This window comes from Maylandia zebra, linkage group LG11 (genome assembly GCF_041146795.1).
Source record: "Maylandia zebra isolate NMK-2024a linkage group LG11, Mzebra_GT3a, whole genome shotgun sequence".
NCBI lineage: Eukaryota > Metazoa > Chordata > Actinopteri > Cichliformes > Cichlidae > Maylandia > Maylandia zebra.
Window position 1 is genome coordinate 23,041,575 of NC_135177.1, and position 27,429 is coordinate 23,069,003.

Genomic DNA, 27,429 nt, shown 5'->3' on the forward strand with positions numbered 1-27,429 from the left:
TGTGCTTTAATGCCAATTTAATCATTTAAAAATAGCTTTAAATGCGAGGCATCTTATTTTGAAAAACAGCTGACCGGAAGATTACCACTTTAAATGTCAGACACTACTTCCGGTGTCGCCACCTCCTTTGTCTCCGGCCCAAAATTTCGACACCAGTGGTTCTTTTTTTTCTCCCGTTTAGTTTTGAGGATATATTTATATATATCCCTATTTTTTTGACATTGAATGACATTCGATTCTGAACTATTTATGCCTAAAAGTAAAGCGCCAAAAATGGATGACCTGGACTACAGTAAGTAGCTATTCGCACAGGGTATCTATCGCTAGCCAACTGTGGCTAACAGTCTAGCTTTAGTTTATTAGCGCAGGTGAGAACTCAAGAACTCATATAGCATTTAAATGGAAATAAAATACCACGGAAAAAGGGTGAGAATATTTTGTAGAGGTATGGGTGTACATCTTTACAATATTACAGTTTAAACTAGCTTAGGAAATGTATTATCTTTGCATGTGGCCATTTAAATTGGTCGTTTCGGTGAGTGATAAAAGCTAACTTTTTAGCTAACCACGGTGGATTGATTTATAAAACCCTAACTAGCTTTTAGGCTACACAAAGGCTCTAAATAATGATGCACTTTGTTGAAAACACCAACTTCTTTAGGTAGTTAGTGTAGTGGATGCTGTTGTGTGGATCACGGCTTTGATCCAGGCTGTGGGCGTGGTGGTGGTGCACAGCAGCTGCTTGCTTTGCAGAGTAAACACTGCTGCTTTGACCTCTAGGTCAACGTTTTCTGCAGTAAACCCTGCTCAGATAAATGCTGTTTTCCTAATAATATTATTTTTAATGGAGTTTACAGAGGTATTGATTTAGTCCGAGGCTGTAGATTGTGGTACTGCGTTTATGTTTATGTCATATAGCAGGTGATTAAATTGATGTTTTCACTTTAATATAATGTCTAGCACAGTGATAAAATACAGTTAAGAAAACCTCAGACATTATCCCTCTAAAAGTCATACATTTAAGTGACTTCATCTCTAAAATATGCATATATGCAACATACATGTACGTATGTTTAATAGCACTATCTGTTTCATTAGCACTGACTTTAATTTGAATATCTACAGTGTTGTGAAAAAGTCACAAGAACCCCTTAATTTTTTTAAAGCCACTTAACCCTGATACATAAATCTTTCAAGCATAAAAGTCATCTAACATAAGGCATGAACTAGTGTTACCTACACATAACATAACAAATTACTCAGAAAATAGCCAATTTTAATTTAGCAAAAACACATTATTATTTAATTTCTTTAGTTCAATTAGTTGATCCATCTACTGTTCACTCAAGCCCGGTCTGAGTGGAAGGATGGCTGTCAAGAAGCCATTCATAAGCAAGGGAAATGGACAGAAAAGGCTGAGGCATAAGAATAGTTATTCTTCCAGTATAGGAAGAATAGTTATTCTTCCAGTATAGGAAGAATATTTATAGCATACATATATACAAGAACTGGACTAAAAATAAATGACAACATGTCTTATGGAGTAATGGATCCAAATTAGAAATTTTTGAATTAAATCATTAATATGTACAGAGGTAGTCAGGAGAAAGGCACAACAGTAAGTGTCTACAGCTGTACATCTGTAAAACCAGATGGAGGCTTTGTTATGGTTTGTCGCTGCATTTCAGCAGGTAGTGTTGGGGATCTTGTCAAAACTGATGAAATTGTGATTGTGGAAAAGTATCAGATTTTGATCCATCGTACAATAATATCTGGAAAATTACCAGTACCATCTGGCAACAGCTTGATTGTTCGACATTACAATGATCCCGAACACGCTGTCAGTGTAATAAGAGCATACCTGGATAGAAAACAAAACATAGCAGGACACTCAGTCATGGATTGGCCTCTCAAGAGTTCCAACCTCCTCATTAATGAAGCGGAGAATGTAACAAAAGGCGGCCAACATCCAAGAAGAGCTGTGAGTGTCCTTCAAGAAGGCTGGAGAATTACTCCCGAAGACCACTTAAAGAAATGAAAAGAAAGCTGCCTAACAGTTCAGGCTGGTTTGAAGAATAAAGGTGGTTGTAACAAATAACCACTTTCAAGCCCGTGAGAATTGTACAAACTCCCTTTGACGTGCATACTTTATTTCAATTTATGTTTTTACATGTTTCAGTAAATCTATTTCTCAATCTACTGACAAAATGAAGGGTGACTCAAGGCTTTTTACACAGTACTTTATGTCTGAACTGGGTGCAAAAAGACTGCTTATCGGAAGGTTATCATGTTCAGTTTTATGTGAAACTGTTTTATCACTATCATGTCTTAACTTTATTTTCATTTTGGTGCCTGTAATTTGTTGTGCTGTTAAGTTGTAATCATTTTATGGAGGTTTATAAAATATTTAACACTGCCTATGAAAACAGCTTCAGCAAACACTGAAGATTATTGGCTTCATAACATTTAAATTTATTGCAGGAATGTTGTTATTTAGTTGGCCCTTATTGAAATGAGTTAGTTGTATAAACAGACTTATAGTTTAACGTAACCGTGGCATTCGGAAACTAGACCTGCATTATTAGTAAGTCACTTTTTGTCCATGTTTTTGTCCAGCCATTGAAAGATTATGGTTTTGGCAAATGGTTTTAAACCTTGAAGACAACAACTGGGCACTCGTGCTCACTATTGAGGTTTTCGGCTGTCACCAGGATTGGAAATTTAATATTTATACAAATATCTATATATGATATTTTTTAAATGTCAGACATGCAGGACATCAAAATGCACAGACTTCGATTATGTCAAACAACACGGACTTATTGCCACGAGTATAAGCGAGCCAGTCATATTTCCTGGGAAGTTGTGCCTCAGTGGGAAATCTACACTGTAATCTATGGCGTAACCGTGAACCCCTCTGAACACTGCATTATAACCCAACTTGCACCTCCCTAGAAATGTATCTACATGTCGGGTCAGCGCAGCCTGGAGTGCTCGCTATTGGCCTGGTTTGCACTGTGGATTTGTCATGTGCATTTCCACATACTTTTTTGCGGCAGTTATTGATTTAATCAGTGAGAGAATAACCATCATCGCCTCAATATATGAAGAGTAATAATGGCATCAATATAAGGACTCACAAATGTCAGCAAATTTCTTAATGGGCAAGAGAAGAGGTGAGTTAAAATAGAGGGGTAGATATGATTGCCTCTGGGGAAAAAAACTGACCACAACAATAAGCAGAGACCCAAAAAACTCCCAGCATTTTAATTGTTTCTATCGGCTTACACTGCATGTAAAACACTGGAACATGATCACATGGTAATTAATGCATAGGTACCACAGACAAGGATGCTGGCAATAATATCAACCGCTTACATAGGTCACTTTGTCGGCTTTGCAAAGATTCCCCGCAGAAGTCTAAGTCAGGCCGTATGTGCTAATGTAGTTTAAGTCCGTATATTATCCAGGTGTTAATATTTAACACATTTTATATGCATTGGAAATATATTATACTTCTTCATAATGCAGAAGTCAAGTCTTGATTCCTGGTCTAGCTTTAGAGGTTTGATTCTGGCCACATCCTGAATTTTTAAAGTGAGTATTAAAGCGAGATGGTCATTCAGTGTGATGCTTACTTCTTGTGGATTTATACAGTTTTTATTTCACTCAAATAAAAAATGGCACTTCTCGCATAGGGTTTTGCTTTTTTTAAGTAGCCATTTTTAAAAACTGCAGAGAAACGTACTTCAGCTAAAAATAAATCTTTTTGTTTAAAAAATGGCCACAATAACAGGAAAATGCATGAACTTCTAAGTTTGTCTAAATTATAGGCAGTGCAGTGGTGCTTATGTTTGTAGTTGCCCCTAATGGAAAACCCTGTTTGTATATCACAGTGTATTGCTATGAACTGAGTATAGATAGGAGTACTACTGAAAATAATTTAAAGTGACCACACCAAATGTACAAAAGTACATTCACTTTTTAGTGGCAGCCAAAATCTCAGATGAGTCAGCTCATCACCCTGAAAATTGTGTAATTACATAGGTTGATGCTCCAATTAATATCCAAGACTATTTTTTTTTTAATTTTTCTCTTTAATTAACCAAGCTTTTAACTAATCAGTGCTTTACCAGGGACAGGCTTGGAGCAGTTTCTCTGTCATAGTTGTAAGAAGCATTTAGAGATTTAATTCTAATTTAATCTGCTTTATTTTAGGAGTCAGTCAACGGAGCAGTGTTAATGCTGTCGTACATCATATTTATGCCACTGTTGGAGACAGCGTTTGATTGGGATTGTTCGGGCACAGTTACCACCTTCTATATATGGAGCAGTAGCTGACTCATTCTTCTTCTTTTCCCTTACAGTCCCAGTAGACCTGAGCCCAGAGGAGCGTTCTGAGCTGGAGGACATCCGTAGGAGGAAGGGCGTCCTGCTGCAGGAGATCCAGAGGCTCAGAGAGGAGTTACGAGAGGCAATTTTAGAGGTAGAGGGACTGGAGACAAGCACAGAGGGCAGGTAATAAGAAAACCCACATCAGTTACTCTAAAAAACAAAACAAAGAGGAAGTGATATAAAATAATAATACAATAGAAAATGCTTTTGGAGTAACAAATCACTTCTGTTGTATATATGCTTAAATGAGAAATTTCATTTTCTGTGATGCATACTGTTAAAACCGTGGAAGCTTATATTAAACATGGCCTAAATTTCTGACTATGAACAAAGCAGTTCCACTCACCTGCTGTCAAACCAGATGGTGGAGGAGCTAAAAGGTTGCACCATGTCCCAGTTTAACCCCTAACTCCAACCTTAAACTGAATATGTGTCTTTTGTCCTGTCTCCCTCCTCTCACCCACAACTGGTTGTAGCTGATGGCTGCTCCTTTCTAGTCCTGGTTCTGCCAGAGGAGTTTTCCTGTTAAAAGGGAGTTTTCCTTCCCCCTGTTGACAAGTGCTTGCTCACAGGGGTTGTTGTGACTGATGAGGTTTTCTCATTATAGAGTTTTTACCTTACCTTAAGTTAGCCTTAAACAGCTTAAGGATAATGTTGTTTTGGTTTGGACTCTATAAATGAAAATGATTTTAGCTTATTTATGCTGTTGGGATATGTGATTATTGCCCTTTGAAAACGATTCTACCAATTCTTGGCAAATGAAGAACAAAAAAGGCATTTTTACTTACACATGAAGAAGATGTTAGTCTTTTTATAAAACAAAATATCTCAGATTCACGGGGTTAAGATAATTATGCATTGTTTTGAACTGTGACTCCTGCAAAGCTACTCGTGTAGAATCTAAGAATAAAAACAGGGAGCTGAAAATGTGTATGTGTCCACTCTGCCTGGGGTAATATTCTTTAATAGTAATTCTGTTTTAGTGAATAAATGGAGTAATTGTTTGCCTTTTAATTTTCTACACATAGCTTTTCTAGGTGAATGTCAAGATTTTGCATTGATGTAAACCTCATGTTCTTGGTGTATTGAAGAAGAATGTTGGTGTTTATAAGTTGACAGTCTTGGTACTTGGTGATAGCTTTCATGGAGGTTTGTCAGGATTCATTTTTATCAGAACCTTTGATTTGATCACAGAAGTTAATTATTGCCAACACGTTTATCTTCTCTGCAGTAAAACTCTACAGAAAAGTAGGCATGTGGCAATGGGAAGGAAGAAATTCAACATGGATCCTAAAAAGGTAATACCTCAAATATTCAAACGGGTGCTGAATGTGTCTCCTCTAGATTCCTTGGATTGTGACTGACTCGTTCTTCTCTCTGCAGGGCATTGCATTTCTGGTGGAGAATGAGCTGCTCAGACACACTCCAGAGGACATTGCTCAGTTCTTATACAAAGGAGAGGGCCTCAACAAGACGGCTATAGGAGATTACCTCGGAGAAAGGTGCAAGGCGTTGACATTTCTTCTGTCCCTTATCTCTTGTTTTTTTAATCAGCCATGTATAACTGACCTCTATGATTTGCAGAGATGACTTCAACATCAAAGTCTTGCAGGCTTTCGTTGACCTCCATGAGTTTACTGATCTCAACCTCGTCCAGGCCCTCAGGTAATCTCTGTCTACTGTGGATTTTTTTGTGTGTTGTTGAAAAAATAGCTTCAATTGTATCAGGCATCCTCTGGTGAGCAGCCTAGTCAACAGTGGAAAATCCCACTCTCGCTCTTACCTGAGGATGCAGATGGAAAAAGGTTATGAAACAGAGCGGCAGCGACTATTTAGCACAGGGTTTTTTTTTTCCCTCTGATTTGACCTAAACCTTGACCTGTTTTCTGCAGACAGTTCCTGTGGAGTTTCCGTTTGCCTGGTGAAGCTCAGAAGATCGACAGAATGATGGAAGCCTTTGCTCAGAGATACTGCCACTGCAACCCCGGTGTCTTCCAGAGCACTGGTAAAATAAACACACAGTCGCACTGCAGTTCAAGTAGAATAGGTGATACTGAAAGCTTGTCTTAAATCAATTGTTCAGTTACGGTGTGAGTGAACAATTGTTGTTTTTGAGTTCTTTGAATTCCTGTCAGTGCAGTCGAAACGGAAAGTAGTGGCCTTCCAGAATATGTGCACTCATGCAAACAGTTTCTGTCTTGCGAGAAATGACCTGATATGCCAGCCCACAGTCTTCACTGCTCATTCAGGCCACTTCACGCCTGACAGTAGCGCTGAAGAGTTAGCAAAACATTTAAACCCAAATTAGCTGACGAGTTCAAACCTAAATACGCTATATGTATTTTTTGCAGTTACAAAGTGCTTTACATAAAATAATATAAGACTAGGGATGGGTATCGTTTAGGTTTTATCCGATACCGGTGCCAAATCGGTACTTTTGAAACGGTGCCGGTGCTCAAACGGTGCTCAAACCGGTGCTTAAAGAATGGAGAACACAAAATTGGTCCGAAAACCTCTCATGTTCAACTGTTTTTTTTTTTTGTAAAAAGATATCAATGTTAGCCTTTTCTGCAGCTATGGGGCCTATATGGTATCACTCTTGGTTGGAAGCAGTGCTTAAACAATGGAAAAAACACAAACTTTGTCCAAAAACCTCTCATGTTAAAACTGTTTTCCACTTTTTCTTTGGTTATTTTAGCCTTTTTGGCCACGGTGAAGGGAGTATCTGCCATCAAACAAGAAGACAGCCGCATGTAGCTATGATGATGTTTGCTAGTTCACCTTACATGCATTAATGTAATAACGTGGTTAGCCTACTCAATGTAAATTACACACGAACAACATTAAGCTACTCAGGCAGAGAAGAACGGCTGCTGCTGCCATCATCATCCGTCATCATTTCTGCTACACTGGCAGGGCTAGGGGCCAGGACTCTCCTCTTCGGGTTCTTGGGGGATGTTGCTAACTCCGGGTCCGATAACAGGCACCACACCCGCAGTAGATGTGCTCGGTGTGAGGTCTCGCAGCAAGCTATCAAATACGGCGCATTTTTCGGCTTTTAAAAAAACCGCTATGCGTCGCCAGGTGTTTCATCGATTTGAGGTGTTACTTCCTTTGACAGTATCACAGTATCAGCTTAAAGCACTTGTTGCTGCTGAGTTTGAATCTTTTGCTGTGAAGTACAGCCAGACTTTTAAACGCTTCGCCTTGGGCATTTTTAATCTGTAGCTCTGCTCTAAAAGAACGTACGTAGCTGGACCCGCCTACTATCCTCGGAAATGTAAAATGATTGGCAAGAATTCAAAGTGTATGACATCTCAGGAAAAAAAAGCACCGAAATGTGCGCTGCTTTTCGGTCTGGTTATTACCGTTTATCTCAGAACCGGTGCCATCATGGCACCGGACACCGGTACCCATCCCTATATAAGACAATAAAAATACAGAAAAATGTAACTTATGAAAAACTGAATAATACGTAAAACATGCCAAACTATTTACCGATGGAAACCCTTGGAGCAACCCTTTATGCTTTTTCCTGAAATGAGTGCTTTCTGTCATATTTCTGCCCCGCTTAAAGAACAGTGACTCGGTTTGCATCAGAAGTAAATGAGGCTGGTCGCTAGGGCTGCCACAAACGATTATTTTGATAGTCGACTAGTCACCGATTATTTATGCGATTAGTCGACTAATCAGATCATCATCCACTGGACGTAAAACTACAGCTTATTGCACCAGCAGCATATGCTCTTATATAACTATCATTAGCTTACAGCTTTAAGCTTTTAAGGTGCTAACTAAAAATAAAGACAAGATGATAGTTTATTCAATTTTAATGAAATTAGCAGATTGTCTCGGTGGAGTTTAATAAACTCCTTGCTATCTAAAATATAACAGGACAACGGAGTAAATTCTCCAGCATCTCACACTTCTGATGATCAGCTGTCTGCTTGACGTTTATTCAGCTGTGTAAAAAATATAACTTTAATCTCAGCCAAACCGATTTACTCAGGAACAAATAAAATACTAAAAAAAAAAAAAAAAAGCCAAACAACAACATTTTTAATTTATCTAAGTGACTCATATATATTTAACCTGAGTAGCGAAAGACGGCGGTGGGTTTGAAAACAATTTGCCGGGAGTCCGGTGTTCTCACCGCGCTAGTGACCTAGCCCCCGGCTAGCTATCGAGCTAGTGGGTAACAGACGTCTCCGAAAACGTCGGAGCGCTTTTGAAAATATGTGGTGTCTTGATAAACTGAGCAGATATTTGAGGTTTACACAGCTACATTCTCGCCTGAAAATATGTTAAACGTTTATTTTGTGACCCAGAAAGAATAATAAGAGTAATATTAAAACTAACTAGCTGCCGCCATTGTTGGAAACTGAGCTGGGCTGCGCTATGAATTCTGGGACACAGCTGCTTCTTCTTCTTCTTCTTCTTCGGGGTTTAACGGCAGCTGGCATCCTTGTACATGCAGTGCTGCCATCTTCTGTTTCAGTCCGTTATTACACTCTTAAATCCTGCTACTTATTCCTGCGTCTTTTGGGATCTTACAAAGCTTCAAACGACGCGTCGACTATTAAATCAGTCGTCGACGATTTTGATAGTCGACATAATCGTGACTAGTCGACAAATCGTGGCAGCCCTACTGGTCGCCACCTATGCAATCACCCTTGGAAAAACCCAGGAACTATTTAAAATGTTGTCAAACCTCATCTTTACTGATATACACCGAGGTGTCAAAACTTGGTATTAAGGGGCTAATAGTTAAGAGCAATGGAGTAAGAAAAAACCTACTCTGTAGATACCTTGAATGTAAACATATGTCTCTCCTGTTCACAGACACATGTTACGTGCTTTCTTTTGCCATAATTATGCTGAACACGAGCCTCCACAATCCTAACGTGAGAGACAAACCTGGAGTGGACCGCTTCATCTCGATGAACCGAGGGATCAATGAGGGGGGAGACCTACCAGAGGAGCTGCTCAGAGTACGATCAACCCAGCACTGCTTTTCTTTGTAGATGCAGACAGATGTTTATTCTCTGTTCTTATGTTTCTCTTATTTGTTTCTTCAGAATCTCTATGAAAGCATTAAGAACGAGCCCTTCAAGATCCCGGAAGATGACGGCAATGACCTGACACACACCTTCTTCAACCCTGACAGAGAGGGCTGGCTTCTTAAGCTCGGTACGGTGTTTATGCTGTGATGGGGAGCACTGCTCTTCATCACTGTCTCTGTGTGTATGTGTGCTTTTAAAATGTCAGGAGAAGGGTCATTATAGTTAACCTAAAACTAGATGTAAATAAAATAAAAAATAAAACTGAGAAGAAGAAAAATGAAAACTATTTTGTGAACTTGCAAAAAAGACTAAATTAAATGAAAATATAGAGGAAATATCCTGAGTTATAGTATTTGCTAATTTTCCTGATGAGACTTTGATGGGCATGTTTATTAGATGTCTACAAGACTGTAAGTTAACTGCTTTTAAAAAGTTCTATTTTATTGTAATACCTGTACTTATGTTCCTAAATCTTACCTCTGGCATACAATATCCATCCTATAATACTTAAAAAGACTAAAACTAACACTGAAACTAATAAAGACTAAACTGGAAACTCAACAGAATTAAAAACAAAAACTAAACAAAATAAAATGAAAACTAATTACAAAAGAATAAACTACAGTGACTCTGGTCAGGAGTGTTATTAATACTGTACGCTACTGTACTCTCTGCTAAGGCTTTGTGCTGTGATAAACTTTTCTCTTTGCCTCCAATAATCAGTTCAGTGTTGTGGCATAAAAAAAAATTGCCATAGCATGATGGTGAAAAAGAAGACTCACTTTCTTGTGTTATGGCAGCCTTAAAATCTGATTGTTTTCTTTTGCATGGCGGGGCTTGTCATCTGTGTGTCACTAATATGATCTCCTTTTCTTCCTCCTCCTCTGTCTCTGTTTTGTCTTCTGTCTTCCTCCAAATCCTCCCTTTCCTTTTTTTCCCCTCTCCTTCTTCACTGCGATTTCCATCCTCTACTGCCGCTGCTTGTTTTCTCAGGAGGTATGTACTGACAGAGTTATTCAAAAAGTTGTAGACATCGATTAGCCACGTAGATTTCTGTAGATTGTAGAAGTAATACACACAGAGCTAGTTTTCCTCTCTTGCCATTCATCATCATCATCAATGTTTTTGTGTTTCAGGGGGAAGGGTGAAAACCTGGAAACGTCGATGGTTCATTCTCACAGATAACTGCCTTTATTACTTTGAATATACCACAGTAAGTCTCTCTGTCTTCATTCAGCGTCTCAGTGGAGGTAAACTCTGCAAACACGTCTGGGTTTCCGGTGTTTATTATAGTCTGGGTAGTATTGACCGGTCATGCTGGAACCATAGATAATATAAAAGATGGATCTATCCTCCATGACTTCACTCAGTGGTTTTTAAATTCTGATTCAGTCTCCAGCTGGACTTTTTTGACCTTACCATCTTGGTCTGTTTGGATATAACTGTTCAATGGCTAACGAGCGATTACCCAGCAATCCTCGGAAAAATCCTCCTGCCTTTGGGTGTTTTCACCTTTACTGTTTAGTCCATTAAAATTGTTCACTGCTTTACTGTGTCTGAACCAAAACAGCTGCACCCTTTAGAGGAGCTAATCTTTGTCCAGTTCTAAACAAGCTCATGATTTGTGCTCGATCTGATCCAACTGTGAGGTGTATGCAAGCTTGAGCTAAACATATTCCTCTAGCCAGGTATGCTTTGCATTCTGGGCATTACAGACGTGCAGAGTAAATGAAACTGTGACAACTAGAACTCAACACCTACTACTTACAGTGGGGCAAAAAAGTATTTAGTCAGCCACCGATTGTGCAAGTTCCCCCACCTAAAATGATGACAGAGGTCAGTAATTTGCACCAGAGGTACACTTCAACTGTGAGAGACAGAATGTGGAAAAAAAAATCCATGAATCCACATGGTAGGATTTGTAAAGAATTTATTCGTAAATCAGGGTGGAAAATAAGTATTTGGTCAATAACAAAAATACAACTCAATACTTTGTAACATAACCTTTGTTGGCAATAACAGAGGTCAAACGTTTACTATAGGTCTTTACCAGGTTTGCACACACAGTAGCTGGTATTTTGGCCCATTCCTCCATGCAGATCTTCTCGAGAGCAGTGATGTTTTGGGGCTGTCGCCGAGCAACACGGACTTTCATCTCCCGCCACAGATTTTCTATGGGGTTGAGGTCTGGAGACTGGCTAGGCCACTCCAGGACTTTCAAATGCTTCTTACGGAGCCACTCCTTTGTTGCCCGGGCGGTGTGTTTTGGATCATTGTCATGTTGGAAGACCCAGCCTGGTTTCATCTTCAAAGTTCTCACTGATGGAAGGAGGTTTCGGCTCAAAATCTCACGATACATGGCCCCATTCATTCTGTCCTTAACACGGATCAGTCGTCCTGTCCCCTTGGCAGAAAAACAGCCCCATAGCATGATGTTTCCACCCCCATGCTTCACAGTAGGTATGGTGTTCTTGGGATGCAACTCAGTATTCTTCTTCCTCCAAACATGACGAGTTGAGTTTATACCAAAAAGTTCTACTTTGGTTTCATCTGACCACATGACATTCTCCCAATCCTCTGCTGTATCATCCATGTGCTCTCTGGCAAACTTCAGACGGGCCTGGACATGCACTGGCTTCAGCAGCGGAACACGTCTGGCACTGCGGGATTTGATTCCCTGCCGTTGTAGTGTGTTACTGATGGTGACCTTTGTTACTTTGGTCCCAGCTCTCTGCAGGTCATTCACCAGGTCCCCCCGTGTGGTTCTGGGATCTTTGCTCACCGTTCTCATGATCATTTTGACCCCACGGGATGAGATCTTGCGTGGAGCCCCAGATCGTGGGAGATTATCAGTGGTCTTGTATGTCTTCCATTTTCTGATGATTGCTCCCACAGTTGATTTTTTTACACCAAGCTGCTTGCCTATTGTAGATTCACTCTTCCCAGTCTGGTGCAGGTCTACAATACTTTTCCTGGTGTCCTTCGAAAGCTCTTTGGTCTTGGCCATGGCGGAGTTTGGAGTCTGACTGTTTGAGGCTGTGGACAGGTGTCTTTTATACAGATGATGAGTTCAAACAGGTGCCATTCATACAGGTAACGAGTTGGGGACAGAAAAGCTTCTTACAGAAGACGTTACAGGTCTGTGAGAGCCAGAGATTTTCCTTGTTTGAGGTGACCAAATACTTATTTTCCACCCTGATTTACGAATAAATTCTTTAAAAATCCTACCATGTGGATTCATGGATTTTTTTTTCACATTCTGTCTCTCACAGTTGAAGTGTACCTCTGGTGCAAATTACTGACCTCTGTCATCATTTTAAGTGGGGGAACTTGCACAATCGGTGGCTGACTAAATACTTTTTTGCCCCACTGTATGTTTACTTTTGTTGCTCCTACTCCAGTTACATTTGGTTTGTAGTGACACGTTTTGATTTGTTTTCTGTTTGAGGCTACGTCCACATCGTTTTCTCTCCATTTTGGCCTCCCGTCCACACTGAGACGGCGTTTTTGCTGATGGAAAACACAACATTTTGAAAACACTGTCGAAAACGCATACGTTTCAAAACGATGCTTTCGCGTTGCAGTTTGGACAGCGAAAACGGAGACTTTCTAAAATGATAATACATGTTAGTCATATGATGCAGTCATGTGACCAATTAAACAGAGATAGCGGAGGGCATTCTACAGCAATTGTTTTGTTTGCTCTCAATTTTGACAGCCCTATTAAAGATTAATATCAGTCTGTACATGCTCCAGATAGCTTTTCTTCAAATTCTTTAACTCTCACTCGCTTTTGCAACTTTGTACTTTTGTGTTACTCGCAGCAACAACTCCACCTCATTGTTAGTCCATTTAAAAAGCTCTGTGCTTTTCTTCGAATGTTTCAAAGAGCCGGAAGGTAAATAAGCGGCTGACAGAAATAAGGCAGGTCGAATCTTCTTGCGTTTCACGCATGCGCAGTACTGGAACATAAGCGTTTTCAGGCGTTTCAATGTGGATGCGCAACTCTGTGAAAACCACTGAAAACGCTAGCATGGACGCAGAGCGTTTTCAGACAAAAACACAGTTTTCAAATCTATCCGAGCTAGTGTGGACGTAGCCGGAGATGAAAGCAAACCCCTGGTAGATTAAAGTCAGAGGTTACAAATCAGCTGATCAGTTGAGAGTAAACAAACTAAAAGTGTGAAAACATCCTTAGAATGAACAAAATTTACAAAATGTACTTGAGGTTTTATTCATTATGACCCTAAATAAGTGACTAAGCCCATAAAGTCACTTGGAAGGTTTTTGGTGAAGTCACAGAGCAATGAAGTTCTTTCCTAAGGTTTCTCATCATATGTCATGCACACATTGCTCATGTGCTGTCTCTGATATTAGACATGACAGTGGCTGGCAGTGATTCCCGGAGGTTGCTGGGTTTCGCTGGGTGAAATCCGTTGCGTTACTTGAACTCTTGCAATCAATTTTCCAGTGACTGCAATCGACTTCCAACAACCGATCGGAAAACAGTCAATTTTTTTCCTCACGACCGGTGAGGGCCATGGATCCTTTTCTAGGCCTGTGTGATTGTTTAAAATAAAATGAGAGGTAGATGTAACCGGTTGTCTTGACTTGGATTTCCATTCGCTACCCCAGAAACTCAAATAATAATAATCACTGTGAGAAGCTAACTTCTCAGACTAATGGCTTCGAGATTGCAGTGAATGTGACACACTTGTTTTAGTGAGGCAAAAAGGATTTTGTGATCAGTTGATTTTTGAAAACTGCAAAACTTAAAATGTATTTGTGAGTGAAGGAAGAGCGTGTTGCTTTGCTTGAAGCTTGCTGAGCCACAAAGTTAAAAAGTAGTACAGAAATAAAGATGTACGAAGGCTACTCTAAGAAAAAAAAGACACGAGTCATTTTAAAGTTTTTTTTTGTCATATTGATTCAAATCATCATAAAACACAAAATAATACCCACAAATATTTATTAACTCATGTTTTTTTATTTACAGGATAAAGAGCCACGAGGTATCATTCCCTTGGAAAACCTTAGCATTCGAGAAGTAGAAGACCCAAGGAAACCTGTAAGTGGCTGTTTTTGCTAAACAGTGTGATGAGCAGTATTTTGCTTGAAACTTTCAAAACATTTTTATCTCCTTTTTTTTTTCTAACAGAACTGCTTTGAGCTGTACATCCCCAACAACCGTGGTCAGCTGATTAAGGCGTGTAAGACGGAGGCTGATGGGCGAGTAGTGGAAGGAAACCACATGGTGTACCGCATCTCTGCTCCCACACCTGAGGAGAAGGACGAGTGGATCCACAGCATCAAGTATGTAAATGAAAAATGTCAAAGAAAACACGGTTAGTGATGGAACAGCAGGAAATTCTGACCAAAAACTTCATATTCTCCTGTTTGGGAGAATTTATTTCCTTTTTAGTACTTTCTGTTGGGTAAAAGTTAAAGTATTTTTCATCTCCTCAGATCTGCCGTTAGTGTGGATCCCTTCTACGAGATGCTTGCTGCCAGGAAGAAACGTATATCACTTAAGAAGAAAGAGGAGCAGCCATAGATCACGCCCTTCGCTCTCTCCCTGTCTTCCTCAGCTCCTTCATCCCTGCTCCTTACAACTCGTTCATAAGTTTTGATAACCCCTCCTTCCTTATCCCTAATAGCCGTCTCTTCCTTTTCTGAGGACTCTTCCTTGCTGCCCTATCTGCCAGACTTTTGAAAAGCCACATTCAGAGTGAGAAACTCACCCTGTGTGGCTGCCTCTTATCTTGGTTCTTACACTACTGCTGTTACACACTACAGGCGTGTGTTAGACCATATTCACACCAGTGCTGATCATCTCTAAAACAACTTTTTTGGCCTTTAAGCCACACTCATTATACTTGGTAATGAGGGACCTGGAAAAGCTAAGATTAGCTAAGTCTGCACCTCACAGGAACTAAAAGGTTCCTTTATGCTGCTGGTTGTCTGCGTTACTAAACATCTGCGAACATTTGGGACGTTTGATGTTTTCATTGGAACTACTCACACAAAGTCTTGGAATCCGGCACTTTTCTCGTGTGAATTTGAGCTTTAGGGTTTAAATTCAGTAAGTAACAAATAATGACTCATTGCTTTGTGACTGGCTTGAACTTTCAGACAGTAAGGCCGAATTTAGACTTCTGCAGGGAATCTAGGTAGAGCCTACGGCATAACCCACGTAAGCAGCTGACATTGTTAGCGGCATTTACGCTTCCGTAACATGTGGCTGTGTCCCAGTGTTTTATATGCTGCTGGGTCCCCACTCTTTGCTGCCATCAGTCTTTTTGTTTTTATTAGGGGTAAACATATTTGTCCTTGTAGCTTTTCCACTTCAATGTACATTCCCTCATGCCCATGTCGATAGTTTCAGTAATTTCTTATTACTGCATCGACCCAATGTGTAGTTACATTTGTAGGGAGGTCCACGTCAGGTTACGCTGTAGGGTTACACATGGGTTTGCAGTAAGGGCGTAGTTACAGCGCAGATTTCCCACTGAAGCATAAGTCCCCAGTATCACCACCAGTATCATTAAGCAAAGATCTTTTTGGGGGAGGGGGGTATAATAATGCTCGCGCGACTTGATTTAGGCCTTCTCTCTCTGCTGATCTTGTCCATTTTTGTGAGTCTTGCAGTTGCATTTCATCACATAGACCCCCTACAAATAGCAGCGAGTTGTTCAGCATAAACACTCTAGGCTGACTTGAGCCCCTGCCTATGCCTGTTGGAAATTTTTCTTTTTTGGCACATGTAGTGGATTTTTGGGAGGTGATATGAAGACGCAGGTGTGGATCCAAAACCAATGAAACAAACATCTGTCAGAGATTCGTCTGCATTAGTGTGAATGTGGTCTTTTTCAGGTTAGAAGTCCTCTGAACCTAAACGAGACATTGCCTTTCTTGATTGTGCATACCCTACACCAGGTGTGGGCAACGCCAGGCTGCGAGGGCCGGTGTCCCTGCAGGTTTTAGATGTGTCCTTGAACCAACACAGCTGATTTAAATGGCTAAATTAGCTCCTCAACATGTCCTGAAGTTCTCCAGAGGCCTGGTAACGAACTAATCATGTGATTCAGGTGTGTTGACCCATAGTGAGATCTAAAACCTGCAGGACACCGGCCCTCAAGGCCTGGAATTGCCCACCCCTGCCCTAGACAAAATGTGAATTCATGACACAAACACTAATACGTCTAACGTTGAGTTAGTGGAGTGAGGATGGAAACGAGTGATTTCAGATGACTAACTTGTTCTCATTGCTTCCTGTAGTACTTGTAACAGTTTTACATTACTACTCGACCACATTTGGGTACTGTAGACACGTCATTACTGTACATTAGCACAATATTTATATTTCCAGGTTACTGTTGATCATGAAGTACGGTCGAGTTGAGACGAACATAAGCAGACAGCTGCGCGGTTAAGCTCACTTAGACAATATATAAATGTTCTTTAGCATGTTTCTCTAACATGTTTGAGCAATAGCAGAGTAGAAAATCATAGTACCAGTTTGGAGGCTTGTTAACAAATCCTTTATACCACTGACACTGAGCAGTTAGCATCATGTTCTCGCAGATGTAACGTTAATAGCATGCCACACATCATTTTCAACACTACAAGACAAACATGTCTGACGTCAAACTGTTAGAGTCGGGTCTGTCCGCTATAGTGAGTTTTAAGGAATCACAAAGGCAGCTCATTACAATGTACACTTTTTGTAAATAGATGTTAGCATATTTGTTTACTATGCGCATAGAAATGATTTAATTTATTCTTTTGTTTTGTTTTTTTGTATGAGCTACTGTTTTACTGCATGTCGATAAACTGAGGCGTCGGTCGTAGGTCTGATGCGTCACTGATCATGCTAGTGCACTGGTTTGAGAAGTGTTAGTGTTTCCTGTTGACTTGGAGAAGATTTAAAATGGAAGATTGTTAATGCAAAAGTTTCTGACCCCATTCAGTTGTACCTTCTTTTGAGAGAATGAAGTTTTGTAGTCTGATTTAACTGTAACCACACACTACATTATTTTATTTATTGCTGAGTAAATCAGACCCAGTAAAGCACAAGCAGAGATTCGGTCTTAGGCTTCGGTTGTTACACGATCGAGTCCAGATGAAGTGTGAAGGAGCCGTTTGCAAACCGAAGCTACCGAAGACTACAGCGATTTAAAATGAAGAGAAACGAGACGAGAAACACTTCGAAATATCACATAGAAACATTTATATATAAAGAATAAGACTTTTAGATTTGTTTCCCGTCGTCGATCTTAATCTAGTAGTTTAAAGAATTGGCGCTTTAGATGGCAGAGAATATGTTTGTTAACTGCACTTTATCGATGTTAGCATTTTGGAAAACAGTACTCTAAAGCAGGGGTGTCAAACTCCAGTCCTCCAGATGTTTTGAAACTTTTACATGTATCCCTGTTGCAACACATCTGGAAAAAAATTAGTAGGTCATTAGCAAGACTATAACTTGACTGCATGCTGAGGTGGCAACCCCTAACCCTTCCTCAAGTAAATTTAAATAAATGTTAAGTGTTTGGGGAAAATGTACTTCTAGAAGTACTTTTATTGTACCATGTTCATTCACTCATGAGCTGCTGTAACATGAATCACAAGGCTGAACTGCCACCTTAGCATGCAGTCAACTTCTATAGTCTTGCTAATGACCTACTAATTTTATTCAGGTATGTTGCAGCAGGGATGCATGCAAACGTTTCAGGACACCGGCCCTCGAGGACTGGAGTTTGACACCCCTGCTCTAAAGGAGTGTCTGCACAGGAAGCAATTCAGAGATTATAGAAAGTGAACGACATTCAGCGATTTCAAGGGTGTTTAAAAACAAACAAACAACAGAAATAAAATAAATACAGGTGAAGCAAAGCAGATCCAGAGGAAAAACCTTTCTTTCCTGAACTGAACTGAAGCTGCCAGTGAGAGCGCAGGATACCGGTGATTGACATAGAGGGTTACTCAGGATTGGGGCCACATTTCCAGTGATGTGAATGCTGTACCGGTCTGCTGTGGAGAGAGGGCTGATTGTAAAGTGAAGGTGTCTCAGGATACGCTGGGGAGTTATCTCTTTACGCTAGCTGAGGAACGCCTCGGTGTTCTCCTCGATCAGCTGAAGGTGGTGACTGGGGAGAGGGAGGGATGTTTGGGTGTCTCTGCTACAACGTCTGAAACTTGGACCTGAGATAAATGATGGATTGATCGGTGGTTGGGTTACTCAGGCAACCAAATCCCAGATGTTCACTGGTCGGCTTCAAAGAGGTGCGACAAGCATATCGTTCCCTGTTTTTACTGCGAGGTTGAATGTTAGTCACCGCTATCCTGCAGCGTGGAAAGACTCATCTGGGATCCGCCCACTTTGCATCATCAGCGTGTTTGCTTATTTTTTATTTTTCCCTGGCCATAGTCGGGTGAAGTCGTTGAATGTCACTAACTTTCTGTGGTTTATGATCGTCACGTCGCTGCGAATCGCTTCCTGCGTAGACGCAGCTTAATAGGCTGAAGTGTGTCAATACATCACCTCATCAGTTCCAGCTGTAGCAGCAAATGTTGATCATGTTGCTTTAAGCTGAACGGGGTCTTCCCTTTTATGATTCACCCTCCAGGGTGTCACTTTATCTTTCATGTTTGTGCTTCTTGTTCATCACAGAGACTCTCTGTAGGCCTTCACTTTCTGGGTATTCTTGAAATGCAAAGTTGCCAAAAAATAATATTTTCATTCATATTGCAAGAATGAACACTAAAGTGAACTGAATGAAGCTGGACCACTGTTTCTGATTCCTTTCACCCCGGAGCCGCCACCTTCAAAAAACGTGTTTATTTTGTATTTATTTATTTTTGTTTACTGTGAGGTGAAGATGGATAGATCATCTGTAAATGTAGCAAAAAGGAAAACCGTGATACATTGGTGCCAGTAAACTACTGTGTAACAATAAAAGGTAAATGGAGATGAGCGGTTGTTGTGCTTTTTGTTTTTCTGAGATATTGATTGAGATTTAAATTTGTTTTAAAAGATATCTGCGCTAAATTTCATTTGAATTTTATTCATTTTTCTCTGATTTAACCTGGAAAAAGGACTACGGAACAATTTAATCTGAAATGATGACACACAACAAAGTAGCAAAACAAAAACATACATTTATACAAATATAAAATCATCACTGTTATTGCAAGTCAAACAGCGATAACGTGAGGTCTGCCAGACTTAGTGTTTCACATATCTTGGAAAAATGACAGTGATGGAGCGTGAACACTGATCAGGGCTATGCAAACTGCTGAAGTACCATTTGTAGTCGCTGCATTAACAAATGAAAAATGAGACACTTAAACTGTCACACTTTTATTTAAACACTTTTTCAATGACAAACACAATGGGAAAATTCTAACATTGCTAAAAAAAAAACAAATTACTGTACAAAGATAAATATACAATCAAGGCCAGATTCACAAATTCACAGTGCAGCCGACATCAAAAGTTACAAACTAATTCAGTGAGGAATGGGATTTGCAATGAGAAGATATAAAAGTTTGGGTGAAACGGTATAATCAGCATTTTCAAAGAAGCCCTTTTATGGTACAAAACTGAGGCAAGAGTCCATGTATTAACTGTAAAACACTTCCTGTCTCACAGGATCTTCAGCATTTCTCTCAAAATCCAACATGGACCTATCTATGATACACAGATTCATAAAATTAGAAAAGATCAACACAAAGTTTAACCTGAAGTCTACATTTCTTTGGTGAAGTAGCTGTATGTTTCATGGAAACCTTTAAAAAGAGAATCCAGAGCAGGAAAAAAATTCTATGACTTTCATTCAAACTAACAACTTACAATTTGTCACCACAGCAGACCCCGTGTAAGGCCTGCAAAGATTAGCACACACCAACTTTATTTTGTCTTATTAACAATATGGCAATATGTCACATACAGCACTTGTCCGTTTAAATAAAATACTAACTCGTGGGTACAACAAATAATGGCCTACAGCCACAGAGTCCCTACACGTTACCTGTGAATAAAGATTTATCACCATGTTTCCTTTCATTGTTCATTTATTTATAGAAAATTTACTGATTGAGTTCAAAGGGAAGGCATTGGCTCTGAGTGGTTATCTTAATCCTCCTTCAGTCCCCGTAGCTTCTCTTCATAAATGTTCTCAGACCATCAGGGTAACGACCTTCAGTGACAGGGGTCAAAGGGGTATCTGGCGACGCCTCCGTGAAGCTCCACCTCCGTGTCGGACCAGGCGATGATGTCACCTCTGAGGTGGCTGCCACATGAGGCCAGGCTGTAGATGTCGCTGGCGCTCAGGACGTGTGACCACATGTGCAGGTCCGACATCTCGCCCACAAATGACTGAGTGGCATCAAAGCGCCCTCCGAGAGTGTCCTGAAGAGGAGACGCACGACAACGATCAATACCTGATTATTATCATCTTCATCGATCAGAGACACGTGATGAACATCTGATGTTTCTCACTAACATATAGAAGATTATGTGAAATCTCCTGTGTATAATATAACAGAGTCACTGATGAGGTCAGATGTTTTTATGAAGGTAAGTCTGCAGTATATTGGAGCCTCAACATGAGCACACATACAGGCATTTAATACTGGGAAGAGTCCTAAATGGCTTGGATATTAACTCTGGACATAATATTTGCCTCTATCTCTGGAGTAAAGCTCGCGTTGACTTTACCTGCTCCTGTCCCAGGATGAAGACCCCTCCAGCTTTAATGGGGTGCCAAGCTGAGATATTCGCCCCAGACCCCCGCTTCACCCCGTCCTGGTAGGCCTCCCACTGTCCGTCCCGTGTGGTCCAAGTCACACACACATGGTGCCACTTCCCATCACTCAGAGACAGGGGCAGAGTGGCTGCCTGTGGAGGGGATGTGGAAAACGAATGTAAACATGTTCTAAGGATATATGATTTCAATTCAGAAACACTTTGTTAACAGATAGTAACAATTACTTTTAACTTCCTCCACACCAGGGTAAAAAAAAAAAAGAGCATGTCACTGCCCCCTTGTGGTTAGGTTTGGTCATAAGCGTGTTGTGTCAACAGGAGAGTTCAGCAGACTGGGTGTGCCATTTTTAATTTTCATTAACATTTTAAATTCAGTTAAAAAAGTTTTCAATCTCCTCTGGTTTCTTTGTTTGTTTTTCTCTAATGCCCAGTGCATGCAGAGCCACTGCTGAAGACCGAAGAGCAAAATCCAGGCCTGAAAAATGAAGCCAGCAGTGAAGTGCCAAAAACTGCAGTTCTTCTGGTGGCCACTAGAGGCTGTCTTCAAAAGCAAGTCGAACTAAAAACAATGTTCACAGCCTAAAACTATCTTTTTATTGTGTGTGTGAGCCAGCTGTGCAGTGGGTGATTGTATAAAACTCCTGGAGTTTTAGAGCTATGTATATATAGGTTCTTTGATTGACAGATTTGCAAACCAGGCAGCTTTAGCAGGTTCCTGCTTCGTGTTTGCTAAATGGAGTCACTGAACTGAAAAATACTGTTGACTTCTGTGTGGTACAATATGTCCAGCTTGTTTGTTTGTTGTTTTTTCAGTAAAACTCTGGTATTTCATTATCCCCGGATCCCCCAGTCTACATGTCAAGTTACCTCCAATGCATCCGTCCCAGTGTGAGTGAATGTTAGGTGAAGTGCTTAGTCTTAGAAAAAAGTACCAATGGCTGAATAGGGCTTGTATTAAGAAATTACTCAAATTAAGTAAAAAAAACACTACATGAGTACCTTATATGTATAAAGAAGTATAAATCAAGCATTAGTAGTTAATAAAAGTACATTTTTACAAATAACTTGACTTTGATCACCAAAGTTAATCTGATGTATTTGGGTGACTTGTTCAGGTTTGATTGACAATGACTAAAAAACCCAGCAAAGATATCAGATCAGGCAGATTTTGATTCAAATGCTGATAAACTAACAATATTTCAGTTATGAATGCTTTCAATTCATTTTGATTAGTCTTTTTAAATATTACATTTGAAATATTTTAATTTTTAAGTATGTATTAGTATATTATTTTAAATTTTAGATTTTCATTATTTATAATAGAATTCATTTATTACATTTCATAATATTTTAGATTAACTGCTTTGATTTTTGGCATAGACTTTAACTATCCTAATAGCGGCCTTGTTTATTGTATTGTTCAAGTTGAAGTTCTCTTAAACTGACAACGATCCAGACACAGAGGGGAGCTCGTGGTTCTTCTCGCTCACCTTATCATCGATCAGCAGCTCTATGGGATTGTTCCCCCACTCGATGAGCACCAGCTCATTGGCCTGTCCAGGTGCAGAGTAAGAAAAAGGTGTCCCCAGTCCGGGTCCCACTCCTGCCTTTATCCAAAGACACAAAGTCAGAGCGAAGATCTCCTGCAGCAGTGTCCTCTTCACCCGCCCGTACATGTAGTTGGTCCTCATAGGGAAGCTGATCTGGAACGCATCAGGACTTTTTGATTTCTTCCTGCTGGAACCTGCTTAAAGAAACATAACAACATTCACCAGTTGACCAAACAATCAGACCTGAGCGTGGTTTAAAAAGCAGTTTTGCTGAACAGCGTACCGGAGAGGTGCAGCTGATTGAGCATCGTTTCCAGCTTATTTGAGTGGAAACCGGTCCGCGGCCCTGGTGCTCTGTATCCCGTGTGTGGAAGGTAACTGTGATTGTCTGCTTCATTGTCGTGGTGATCACCACCGTCATCATCATCATGGTCCCCGTCTGCATCATGATGGTCATCATTATGGCCGTCATCATGGTGTTCCGTGTGGCCGCCATCGCTGTCAATGTGACCGTTTCGATGTCCATTGTCATGGCGGTCGTCTTTGTGGTCACCGGGGTTTCCGTCATCGTGGTGGTCATCGGCGTGATGCTCTCTGTCGTCTCCGTGGCTGCTGTCATCATCGTGGTGGTCCGGGCCACCGTGGCCGTCAGTGTGATGGTGCAGTTGCTGCTCTAGTGCGTCGATCTTCCTCTGCAGCAACTCCTTCAGAGAGCTGGAGTATGTGATGGATGTGTTCCTCTTCTGCAGAGAGAGGTGGAAACACGCAGGTGAAGCGCATTATTAAGGCATAATGTAACACCTCTGCTTTTTGTGTCTCGCTCAATCTTTTTAAAAGACTGGTGTCTATTTATTTATTTCTTCTGCAGATATTTGTGTAATGTCAAACAAAGCAGCCAGTTGTGCTGCTGATCGGTCCCCCTCACATTCATTGTGCTACTCTGTGTCTGTTTCCCTTCCTCTCAGGTAATCTGGGCTTTAGTTGTGGTGCGTGCCCTGATCATGAGTCTGTCAAGAGAGATCACGATAATTACTGCCAATCTTAGACCCCCTCGCAAATGCGCCACAGCTCCTGACACCTGTCTGTGATCACAACAGATGGAAAACACAGCACATAAGGGCAGGTACCCAAACAGACTTCAAAACACTCAAATATCCTCGAGGTCTTTAAATGTGCCCGGTCAATCCACTGCCTCGCTGACGTCCACCCCTGAGCTTGTTGCTGGTCCTTGGAGCCCACTGAAGGACATTAGAGTGACTCTCTTGAGTGTGAGTGGCTTTATGCGATTAAGTTGCTCCTTTATCTAAAGTACTTAGTGGGTGTACCGCTTTAAGGCTTCCAGTGATGCAACCAATGTCCAAACAAAGGAAAATCACATGTGGGAACGTCACAAGCTTCCCTCTACCTCATCAGCTGAGTTATATCTACTTAAACGGCTTAGATACAGGCTTTCTTCCTTTCAACAGTTTAAAAAAGTTTTAAAAGTTCTGTCTCCCTCATGCTCACCTGCAGGTTGTCCAGCCTCTCCTTCAGCGCCTGTAGCATCCTCTCCATCTGCTCTGGCGACGATGCGACGTCCCCTGGTGTCACATGTTTATCCTTCCCGTGGTTGTTGCCACTGTGCCCTCCGTCAAATCGTTGCCCTCCCACCGAGGGGTAGTGTGGCGAGTCTGGTATGAGGTTGCTGTTTCCATGGTGACCCTGCTGGTTGCTATAGTGCCCATTGTCAGCATATGAGTGATGGCTGGCCGCCCCAGCGTGATGCAGGTGTGAAGAGTCGTGGGGTGAAGCATCCCGTCCGAAGCCTTCGCACAGAGTGAGCTTGGCCGTGAGCTCCCGAATCGTCTCTCTTTGGTCCAGGATGATCTCCTTCTGCTGGACAAGGCTCTCCCTAAGGTGGAGGATGGTGGCTTTGGCCTCTTCGCTCGCGCCCCACCAGCCAGCTGGAGGTGCACTTTGATGGCCTGGTCCGCTGGGCCCCGCTGCACCTACGCTTGGACCTGATGTAGGGAAGCAGGAAGGGTCTGCGTCCACGGGAACAGGGGTGCACACAAAGCGTGGGTGGGCTCCAAAGTCATAGTCAGACCCTGAGCTGGCACATGCCGGCCAGAGGAGGAATGAAAGTAAAGAAAAGACAAAGGGAGCAAGGAACAGCTGCACAGATGGCGAGTTCCTCATCATCTCCATTCAGAGTTTGTACAGACAAAGAAGCTTGGCTTTGCTTCAAAATGTGTGATGCCACCTGAAGTAAAGGTTGTGCTGACTTCTTTGCTGATGTGAAGGATGCATCAGGGAGCAAAACAACAAATCTCCATCCCCAAAATATCAACTCAGCTGTGAGGAACTCAGTCGCATGTGAGTGTGAGTTTGTTTTCTTGTGGATTGTGGTCTCTCTTCTCCTCACTGAAGAATAGAAGAAACCTGCAAAACAAAACAAAGGATTTTAGTTAACGCTCTTTTAATAGAATCCATTGATTCTTTTATTGTAAAATGAAGCTAAAAGGTCCAGAAGAATCCTTATATATTAGTAATTGAGTTTTAGGATATTGTCAGATTTAGATAAAAGTGTCTCTTTTTAGCTTTTTGTTCTTCTTGTGTCAGCTTCCTTTAACAAACAAAGGGACAGTGAGTTTACACAAAGGTTCTTCAGTTCTCACCAGGATGTGAAGGTTAAACACCTCAGCCTGACATTTGTGCCCCCACTTAGCTTTAGTGTGTCTGGGCAGCAACCTTCATGGCAGAGGCATGTGCCAAAACTACCAGAACCTGTCCAAACAAGGATTAGTTCAAGCCAGAGTTGCAGCATGACCACGCTGAGGCCTGACCCCTCCCACCAGTGCTAATACGGATGTTTTTAGATGAATTTGGATGGAGCTACAGAGGACCAGCGGTGAAGCAGGAGCACATTTTTAATATTAATCTAAATCTATGTGGCTGCATTTTTTCCCCTTCATGATCTGTATCATAAAGGGAAGCTGACCTCTCTGTAGCTCTAACGTGTCCTTCATTATACGGGGTCGGCATTTTGAAATGGCACACACGTGACGTGACAGCTAAACCTCTATGACCACCTGTTGCTCGCAGTGACCAGCCTCTCCAATGACTGTGCGCTGATGGTTCGCTGTATTTTATCAATAATGAAACAAAGTGAGTGTGTGTCTGATGGAGTCTGAGGTGATTAAATCTTCATTTTTAAATGGTTTTAACGTGGGTGTTTTCCAGCCTATAACCTTTCCACCTGACATCTTCTGCCTCTGTTTTTCCTGCTGCGATTTACATGGCTTAGAGGAGGGACAGATGGTCGAAGCGCAGAACCGTGTCACACCCAATCGCCGCCGTTTAGAGGTTATTACCACCCACAGGTCCCTCAATTAACCTAATTGAAAACAGTTGTTGTGCTAACTTAACCCGAGATAAGTGAGCTTGCACACCGGGGTCGTGCACCAACCAGCAACATATGGTTAAGTTGGATATTTAAGTCGTGTGATTAATCTCCAAAACTGACAACTGCTGTTTGACCTGTGATTAAAGAACAGCTCATTCTGCAAAATGAGCCGGTCTCAGTTTATACACAGGTTTTTTGTAGAAGCGCATTAAATTATAATTATCCCAGTGAATTAAAAGATCAATGTCAGCATCAACATCGCTGCCGTTGAGCTCTTATTTAATTTGTTAAGAGGTTTTAACCTGATACATAGAGTGCACACTTTGGCCACAAAATATGCAAAATATCCCCATTAAAAAGCAAGATTAAGCAATAATTATCCAAACTATTTATTAAGTGCCAGTTACAGAGAAATTTAATGTCAATTTTGATGCTTAAATTAACTATTATATGCTGAACAACTCGGATTGTTGCCAAAAACCTCAATAATTTTAATTATTCTGGTTCTTTGTTTGTGAATTATTCAGTTAAATGCACAAAAAAATAAAGGAAATCTGTTTGGTTCACTTAACAGCGTGACATCACTGTTGTTTCTGAACAATTATTCTTTTTTTTTTCTCACAGCTCACGAAAAAGCATCTTAGACCTTCCCCAGCAGGTCCAACAATTGACTTATTACCCAGACAATACTGTGCAATACTCTAATAAACAAAAATATTCATATTGCTTCTGACGGTTAAGTTTAGCGAAGCAGAGGTATAAGAAACTGAAAACAATAACAAACTAAAGTTGTGTACCCATCGTAGTGTTTTATCTTTTTAATCCAGATGATTCAAAGCCAGCACTCATTTTCATCTCTCTTGTATTAAATATAAATGCAGCTGCATCTATCACACTGCACTGAAATGCCTGACACATAAACAGCAAACATATATAATTCAAATATGTCCAATGGCACATACATGGCATTAGTTAAATGAACACAGGCGTTCTTACCTTAAAGCTTGTGCGTCCACGCTGTGAGTTAGTTAGTTCCTTCCTCACACTGATCAGATTGAGGGGATTTACTCCAGAGTAGTGCTCAAGTCTTTCTATCCCTCCTTTATTGTCTCTACCTCCCTTTCCTCTCCTCCTCTCCTCCCCTTCTTCCTCTTTGTTGTATTTTTCTTGGAAGGACACGCCTCTTTTCCTGTCAGTCTTTTTGGCATCTTTCTTTCTCCGCATTTCTTATCTTTAACCTCTGACTGATGCACATGATGAGACCGTAAA

The 27,429-nt window shown here is 40.9% G+C and overlaps 2 protein-coding genes across 2 annotated transcripts; one reads left to right on the forward strand and one right to left on the reverse strand.

The window, feature by feature from the left end:
* Positions 1-113: 113 nt before the first annotated feature.
* cyth2 (cytohesin 2) lies at positions 114-19,428 on the forward strand. Its single transcript, XM_004541187.3, has 12 exons — positions 114-292; positions 4,368-4,518; positions 5,627-5,693; positions 5,779-5,897; positions 5,980-6,060; positions 6,288-6,400; positions 9,238-9,386; positions 9,474-9,585; positions 10,595-10,671; positions 14,455-14,526; positions 14,617-14,771; positions 14,925-19,428. Exons 1-12 carry the CDS (start codon positions 226-228, stop codon positions 15,010-15,012), a joined length of 1,251 nt encoding a protein of 416 aa, XP_004541244.1. The 5' UTR covers positions 114-225; the 3' UTR covers positions 15,013-19,428.
* Positions 19,429-19,802: 374 nt separating this feature from the next.
* LOC101481789 (neuronal pentraxin-2) lies at positions 19,803-27,429 on the reverse strand. Its single transcript, XM_004541186.5, has 6 exons — positions 27,157-27,429; positions 24,282-25,196; positions 23,059-23,518; positions 22,716-22,972; positions 21,178-21,357; positions 19,803-20,868 (listed from the first exon to the last, which is right to left on the reverse strand). Exons 2-6 carry the CDS (start codon positions 24,960-24,962, stop codon positions 20,659-20,661), a joined length of 1,788 nt encoding a protein of 595 aa, XP_004541243.1. The 5' UTR covers positions 24,963-25,196; positions 27,157-27,429; the 3' UTR covers positions 19,803-20,658.